Genomic DNA, 8,284 nt, shown 5'->3' with positions numbered 1-8,284 from the left:
ATATTTATATTTACTTTTAATAGGAAAACATTTTAAATAATTTTGTAATTAAAAATAAAAATAGTGAAAATATTATAATTATTTTATTTTGTATATTTGATATTTTTATTGAAAAATAAAATTCATAAAAGTTTAAAGGATCAAGTTGGTCTAACGTAGATACTTTAAAGGATGAAAGTAAAACGAGAACAGTAGACGAAATTAAAATAAAAAAAATAAGATGAGGATGAAACTAAACATATTTCCTATGAACTAATATCTTGGAATTAATTTTGCTGCAACCAGATTTGTTTCACTAAAAGAAATAACACAGTATCACACCTTCCATGATTGCTAAATTGTTTTTTTTTTTAATTTTTAATACATAAATATATATACATATATATATATATATATATATATAATAAAATTTATATTTTAATTATTGGTTTACGGATCAGGTCAATGAGTTATTGGATCTATAAATTTAAAACTGTGACTCGATCCATACATGAATAATTTTGATCAATTCGATTCGATTTTGATTCAAATACATAAATAAATCAATATAAACTGTTTGGATCGGTTTTACTATTATTAGACACATTGAGAGAGTTTAGAATAAAAATTATTTTCAACTAAAAACAATCTTATTGTCAAAACATAAATTAATAATCAGCTCAACGTGACTGCCCCAATATAGCATAATTCCATCCAAGTGTCTATTGATTATTGAATTAACATAATCCTTCAAGATAATTGATTAAAATTTATTGAAAATAAAATATAAAAAATCTTTAAATATGATATAACATTCAGCAAAAATGGATCATTTTCAATAAATTGTAACAATGTATACATTTAAAATTTATGCGATCAACAAGATTTACGCTATAATTCTATTTTTCTTTTTTCATCCCGGTATCTTAGGTAATTACTTAACGCACCCATTTTTGCTTGATGCACCTCAAATTTTCTAATATTTCCTTTTTACCCTTCTTCTTCCAAGCAAAAACCTAGCTTCCTCTCTCTGACCACCTCCTCCCTAAACCTTCACCGCGTGCGACCACCACCACTCACCCCCTCTTCCCTCCTTGTCGCACTTCCACCTCCTTCCACTAGATCCACGCGCGTCACCCAACCATTGACATCTTCAATCGTGCGACGTAGTCACCTCCGCATCACCAAGATCTGCACACGCGACCGCTGCCACCTCCCTCCGCCGCGCGCGCAAGCCCCCTGCACACCAGATTCGCGTGCAACTTCACCTCGTTACCTCCGAGATATAGGTACGGATTGGTTAATCCATAATGCAAATGCATTACGGATTGGGAAGAAAATAAAAAGTGACTGCAATTAGCAAAGCCAGCAAATATACTACATCGTCCCAACTTTATTTTCCTACTTTCATTCCTTTACCTTTTCTCTGATACGGAAACAAAAAAAAAAAAAAACAAAGATTGCAGATTCGGAATTGGTCTTGGTTTGGTTGGCTGTCTCATTACTAAAAGTGAGATTTCTTCTTCTTGTTATCATTAATCAATTAATACAGAAAAAAAAATAAGTAAACCATTTTATTGTATTATTATATTTTTGTTTGATTACTGAAAATTATAGAATTTTGTTATATTTTCAGTAAATACAGAATGAGTGCAAGCAGTTTGGTAGCAGAGACAATATGGAAGGAAATTGAATCTACACCCACAGGTAAGTAACATTCTATACTTCGAATTAAGGTTTTAAATGTTGTAATTTCGTAGCAATCCTTGACATTACAGAAATTTGAGTATAAATGCTGCGCAATGTGGTTGAATTGTGTAGCAATCATTGATATTACAAAAAAAAAATAAATTATGGCATAAATCTTGTTGATTGCAATTAGTTTGAATTATTGATTATTGGCCTGTGACCCAAGACCCTCTTATTTTCATGTTATAAAGTGAATGATGATCATCTTTGGAGGTAAGTAAATTGCTTCCTATTCCCTTGTGTTCTTGTCAAATCATTATATTGTCATACATTACATTGTGTTTCAATTGAAGTTCTGTGTTTTGGCCTCCATGTCAAATAAAACAGTTTGCATTTCTTGTTTGGCAAGAACTTTGAGGGAGCCACTAGAATTGTTGACCTAAGAGGTGTCAGCAAGATATCTGCTCACCCCAGTGGAAGGTTTATCTTTCAGGTTTCACCTTTCGACCTCTCTTCCATTGCATTGAATAGATAGAATGTGTCTTAAAAATCCAATATATGATTTCAAAAATCATTTTTTACACACCCTACTGGCTCAGAAAAGAGAGATAGGAAGATAAAAAGGGGGGAAAAAGTGATAAATCTGATTGTTCATGTTAGTACTAGGGAAGGGAGAAATATAGAAAGATGCAAGGTGGGTGTAAAATTTGAGCTGTGAAAAAATTTAGAGTTGAGATTATTTATATATGCTAAAAGTTGACAAGCAAATATTGTCTCTGGTTTACATTAGAGTATTGAGAGGGAAAAAGGTTGTTGGACAACTAAAGTGGGACAACTTTTGTTGTCCTCTTTGATTCTAGGAGAATATTTTTGAGATATATGTATATGAAAAAGATAAAAAGTAATAGATAATTGGATACAGTGTCAATTTTTTATGTTTAAATAATGAATGTTTTGACTTTTGAGAATCTAAGGAACCCTTCATTTGTATGATATGGATTATGTTTTCATTCTCCACTTGTTTAGGTTACAGGTGAATCCCAAAGAAAAGACCAGTATCTTTGTTTTGCTGAAAACTTTTGCGCTTGTTATTCATTCTTCTATGATGTTGTCAACAGAGGTGAACAGCTTTGTGTAAGGCCATATACTTGTTTCATCATATTCAGTTGATTATTAACATTCTTATTACTCTAGTACTCAAGTATACAATTTGCACTGTGTGGGTTTGTTCCAGTGTAAACATCAATTAGCTGCTAGACTTGCTGCATCTTTGGGATCTTATGTTGAAGTTAAGGTGTCTGATGAGGAGCTAGCTGCGTTACTATCCAAAATATAGCCTTTTCCTTGTATAAGAATAATTTATAATTTATTCAATATTGATTCTATGGAGCTGAACAAATCATTTTTAGATTTTGTTAACAGTGATGATCTCAGGAGCCTCTTTGGTTGACTTTTTCTTAGATAGAGAGCAATTTATCCATAAAAAAGTGTGTTTGGATGGGCAAAAGTAAAAACAGATGAAGCACTAAAAGCCACTTATGGTGGATGCTCTGACATTGGTTTTTTTTTTTTTTAATCTTTTTATAAAAGAACTTGTACTAGCTGTCACAATTCCTTTGGATTTGTTTTTGACTGAGAAACATTTTCAGGTTATTCCAAATTTCCAATGAAATTAATGTTTGCAAGTTTTATTGGGAAACATTATTCTGAGTTTTAGACTAAATATAAATATAAATGATAATATAATTTGTTTTAATAAAAGTGTAAAAGTAAAATAAAATATTTCTGAAAGAGTGAGCATCTACGAGGTGCTTGGTGCACTTTTTCTGGTATTTGATGATTAGAAAATTATCATAATTCCTTTATTTGTTATGCCTGTTTCTTAGAAATTTTCAATTTCTTTTTCCCTTAACTGTTGTTAACTTCTCTCTTCATCTTTATATTTATTATTTCTTTTTCATTCCACTGGCACATAGTTCCTTAAAAGGATCTGATGCATTTGAGATATTACCTTGAAAGAGATAAATAGTCGGGTAGGTGATTCATCATGTAGCATAAAGCACAGTAAATATGTTGGATAATAATAATTACTATAAGTTACATTTTTGTGTCAAAGGGCTGAGCACCACTAACTTTAAAGTCCACTCCACCATCTGCTTTTTGGCTTGGTAGACCTCCCTTTGTTGGGTGCAGATAAGATAACATCTACACTTGATAACCAAATTCTACTTAACCTTCCAATTTAGGTGAATCAAACATTAGTGGATACCGGCAAAGTATGCCAAAGGTCCAACAAAAGCACCATTGATGTAAGTTGCAGGCTCAGAATGACTGTAATCACTGCGGTCATCTGGAAATCCGTCATTTTGGTTTGGACCTCCGACTATGGCTCCAACCAATATGTTAGGATTAGGATTCATTGAATGGAAAAACGGGTTGAAACCTCCATCGCAGCCTATGGTTTGTGGATGAGCTTCTATTGAAGGCAAGGAAGATCCTCTGTGGTGAACTCTCTTGGGAAAGTATGGACCATAGCCTACCATGTAAGACATTCTTAATGGGTTTGCACCTAATATGTAATCAACCTGAAATTTTACAATATTTTTTTGGTCAACCATGGAATAGACAAAAGAGAAGTAGTGAATATTGAACTTACAATGGTACAAGTAATGCGACTTACCTGTCTTTTAGCAATGCTCCTCAAGGTGTTTGTAGTTACCAAGACATTGCCGCAGTTAAATGTGTGCTTTGTAGCTGACATATACTTTGAATAGGTTGTAAGCAAGAATGTTATAGATGTCACATACTGGAGGTTACTTTCAGGAAGCTTGTACATGAGTCCCCCTGCCCATAAATAAAAGTACCACATAAATAGTGCCTTTTATAATACTTTTAAAGCACTTCAAAGTATATTTATTGATTGTGGATGCAAATATTTGTCATATTCTCTTGTAAATTAATAGTGCATGACTTAGATTAGCCCAACTGTGTTTTGAAAACTCAGTAGGGATGTTGCCTTTACCTTGTGTATATTGTGTGCTTGAAGAGGGAGAGTTGGGCAGGATCTTGCACATAAAATTCTCAGCTTCTTGCTTGTATTGATCAAAATTCTTATCACCATTCAGCAATGCTCTCTGCAGTAACAATAAAAAAATAAACCCACCGAGTCAAATTAACATCATACAAACAAGTTGACTCTTCATATTTTTCAATTCTGGCACATGAACAATATGATAGATATACCCTGGAGAGAAGGACGTGTGCACCAGCATATTTGTTGTCCCAGCTGAAGATATCTGGCTGATCATCAGCTCCCAAGGACTTCACCAAATTATAGTAGAAAACAGCATTTGTTGCTCTGAAAAGCCATGCAGCTCCCCACAATAGCTCATCCTGAAAATAAATTAAGCTTATTAAGACAACACATTATTTTCCAAGTAAATAATCTTATGCACTGATAGTGTATATGTTCTTAATTGTGTCATTCAATCACAATTTGTCAATGTTATATTTGATAAGTTTGTTGATTTTTACAACAATTATTTTAAAAGTATTTGATTGATATTTGATATTTTATGATTTCTTATTGATATTTGATTGACATTATAAAATATTTTAGGTCCAAGTACTTTTTTTGTTCCTGCAAATAAAACAAATACATTTTGCAAAAATTAAAATAAAAAACATTAAATTGCAGAGATGAAAAAAGTATTTAAACCAATATTTTATTTTGACACTGCATAAAAATTAAATTCTTATTTTTCTCTTAATACTACATGCCAACCAAACCACACAATTTTGACTGAAAGCACTAGTAGTAGAAAATGGATTTACCTTGAAACCTGAATATGAGCAATAAAATGGGCAAACAGCTGATCCAAGTGAATCACTATAAGAACCTTGATACTGCAAAGCAAAGTGGTAGACCTGTTGGGCAGTTCTTAACAACTTGTTAGAGTATGTTGGGTCAACCCTTCTGAAAACAATAGATGCAGCAGCAAGTGCAGCAGCGGTTTCAGCAGCCACATCAGAGCCAGGGTTACTGGGAGAGACCCAATAGACAGTTCTGACAGTGTCCATGTCCTCTGGCCTCTCCCAGCATTTGTGGTCCACATTTGGGTCTCCAACACCAACATAGAGCCTACCAGGTGTGGATGTGGCACACTTGAGGAGGTAGTCTGTGGCCCAACGAATTGCAGCTCTTGCCTCTTTGATTTGGGGTCCCATTCTCTTCCCATATTCAATTGTGGCCCATGACAGCATGGTAGTGGTGTAGGCCATTGGAAAGTTGAATTTCACATTGTCTCCTGCGTCATAGTACCCTCCACTTAAATCCACCTGCCATACAAAGTTTGGTTATGTAATGTAAGTGATGCATTTTCTTTTTTATCGAAAAGTTGTTAGTTTGTTAGTTTTATATTTATTCCTTCTCTTTTCTCCATTTTTTAACTACTCAACCAATTGTATATTTCCTCTAAGTGATGCTTTTCTTATAAAGACTTTTAGAATTGATTAATTATACGTCGTATCATCACAGACAAATGTTAAGATAATAATTATAAGTCTAATTATGATACACTTTTAATGTAAGAAATTTCATAATATCAACTAATTAAAGATTATTTAAGATATATAGTTTTTGAAGTAATTATAAAAGTCAACAGTTTCAATTATATAGCAATTCACAATTGGATAACGGGATAAAAATTAATTCTAATAACTATTGACCAATTTCTAAGTACACCTTTGACAAGATAATTATAACCATGTGACTCACCTGGACACTTTTGACTAATGAGATATTCATCATAAGGTTAAAAAAAACAAGTGAGAAGGTAGTTTTTTGTTTGAAAGGTCATCTTCAACCCAATTAATCAACTGATTTCATTCAAGCATTTTATTGTTTATAACTTGCTTTACTTGAAAGGTTAGATAAGGACTTTTTTTTTTTTTACAGTAATGGTTAGATAAGGACTTGGAACTTGTAAAACTGAAATAGACAAATGCACTCCAAGATTTGAGTGAAGGAATGATTGTATGATGTTTCCAATTTTAAAAAACAAAGGAAAAGAATGAATACTCAATTTTCGGCATCAGTAAAGCAGTTGACTTATATCGTGATTGGTCCAACTCTTTTTTTAAAGACATTTTTTTTAATTTGTCAAAAAAAAAAGTGGGAAATGGTTAAAAACAAACAATTATTTTTTCAAAAAAATAAATCAGTTTTTTCTAATAGTCCTTTACCTTATTATGTTACAACAGTATAAAGTCAATGAAAACAAACTCATGCCAATAAAAATTTGCTCCAAGGAAATATTTGACTTTAAACCAAAACAATGGCAATGATAAAATAGACTCAACACTTCTAATAATCGAACAAAAAGAAAAGACTAAAGAAACTATAATCAAAGCAGAGTAGAAGAGTTTTAAATCAACAAGGAGATGCCCTTTTAGTGAAACTTTAATTAAAATTTCACTACTAAAACCTACAAGTAGTAACAAATTCAGCAAAAACAAGACCATTCTAATGCCCCCTTTGACCATGCATATAACCAACAATTAGGATATGTACGAATATAAAAGTTTCAATGGATACTCTTAGTGCACCGAAACTCATTGTCCATGGATAAAGAAAAACGGTTAAGATGGTATGCTCCCTCATTTTGTTGAGTTAAAACAAGCAAACACAACAAAACAAAATGAAAAAAAAATGATAAAAACAAAAGATAAAAGGGAAAAAGGAGATTGTTACATTGGCTAGGCGACCATCAAAGAGGCCAGAATTTGATCTCCATTTGATTTGTTGGTCAGAAGAAAGCCTCCCTGACCTCTGCCCTTGAAAAAACAACAAGGATTTAGCCAATGCTTCTCTGTAGTTTGGGTTGCATTGAACATTGCCCACAAGCAACAACAATGTGAGGAGGAACAATGTGACCAAGGAATTTCCCATGCTCACTTTTTGCTACTTTTGTTGTTGGTTGAAGCAATAAAGTGCTTTGCTATGGAATTTGTTTATGACTTGTTGGTTGAAGCAAATGAGTTATATGCTGCCCTTTTTATAATAAGATAAGGAGAATCAATCACTTTGGCGTAATTCAAGGCTTTTCAATGACCAAACCAAAGAGACATAATAAAATAAGAACACTGTTTTATTGACTTCCTTAACCCTTCAATTGGGAATTTGAAAAATCTTTTGCATGGAGATTTTAAAAGGGCGAGTAAGTTGCAAGCATCATTGCCACATTTACTACTATAAGACAGTTTGAAACGGTTTTTGTAACTATCCCTGTATTGTCACCAATTTGGTCGTGCTTTATTGGGGTTGGGTCATTAATCTTTGTTTTTGAAATTATGGTGACAAAATTTTCGCTGAAAATTGAATGAATATCTTGTAAATTTTAATTATTCCAGGTTAATTATTATTTCCCTGTGTTATTTACTTCCTTTTGGATTGGTGAAACAATTAAACAAGGAGAATCAGCTACGGTATTTAGTTTTGGTCACGTGATTTATTACAATGATATGGATGCACACACAAAATAGTGTAACGGGAATGCTTAAGAATACAAAAACAAGTTTCGTGTTGTGATGTTATTAAACGCGTTTGGCTAAATTT

The 8,284-nt window shown here is 32.6% G+C and overlaps 2 protein-coding genes across 5 annotated transcripts; one reads left to right on the top strand and one right to left on the bottom strand.

Moving 5' to 3' along the window:
* Positions 1 to 947: 947 nt before the first annotated feature.
* Positions 948 to 3,128, top strand: LOC114409332 (zinc finger SWIM domain-containing protein 7-like). Of its 4 annotated transcripts, XM_028372759.1 has the most exons (7): positions 948 to 1,268; positions 1,439 to 1,489; positions 1,616 to 1,686; positions 1,920 to 1,941; positions 2,056 to 2,161; positions 2,695 to 2,802; positions 2,903 to 3,128. In XM_028372759.1, the coding sequence occupies exons 3-7, from the start codon at positions 1,626 to 1,628 to the stop codon at positions 3,002 to 3,004; spliced, it is 399 nt and encodes a 132-aa protein (XP_028228560.1). In that variant the 5' UTR covers positions 948 to 1,268; positions 1,439 to 1,489; positions 1,616 to 1,625; the 3' UTR covers positions 3,005 to 3,128. The 4 variants fall into 4 exon arrangements, with proteins under 4 accessions (XP_028228560.1, XP_028228561.1, XP_028228562.1 ...); XM_028372760.1 differs by lacking the exon at positions 1,439 to 1,489; XM_028372761.1 differs by lacking the exon at positions 948 to 1,268 and having other exon boundaries at positions 1,278 to 1,489; positions 2,702 to 2,788.
* Positions 3,129 to 3,680: 552 nt separating this feature from the next.
* Positions 3,681 to 7,681, bottom strand: LOC114409331 (endoglucanase 9-like). Its single transcript, XM_028372757.1, has 6 exons — positions 7,421 to 7,681; positions 5,503 to 6,006; positions 4,912 to 5,061; positions 4,691 to 4,802; positions 4,349 to 4,512; positions 3,681 to 4,253 (listed from the first exon to the last, which is right to left on the bottom strand). The coding sequence occupies exons 1-6, from the start codon at positions 7,616 to 7,618 to the stop codon at positions 3,927 to 3,929; spliced, it is 1,455 nt and encodes a 484-aa protein (XP_028228558.1). The 5' UTR covers positions 7,619 to 7,681; the 3' UTR covers positions 3,681 to 3,926.
* Between the last annotated feature and the right edge of the window lie 603 nt (positions 7,682 to 8,284).

This window comes from Glycine soja, chromosome 4, assembly GCF_004193775.1.
Source record: "Glycine soja cultivar W05 chromosome 4, ASM419377v2, whole genome shotgun sequence".
Lineage (NCBI taxonomy): Eukaryota > Viridiplantae > Streptophyta > Magnoliopsida > Fabales > Fabaceae > Glycine > Glycine soja.
The sequence above is the reverse complement of the archived record's forward strand: the minus strand, read 5'-3'. Positions and strand labels throughout refer to the sequence as shown.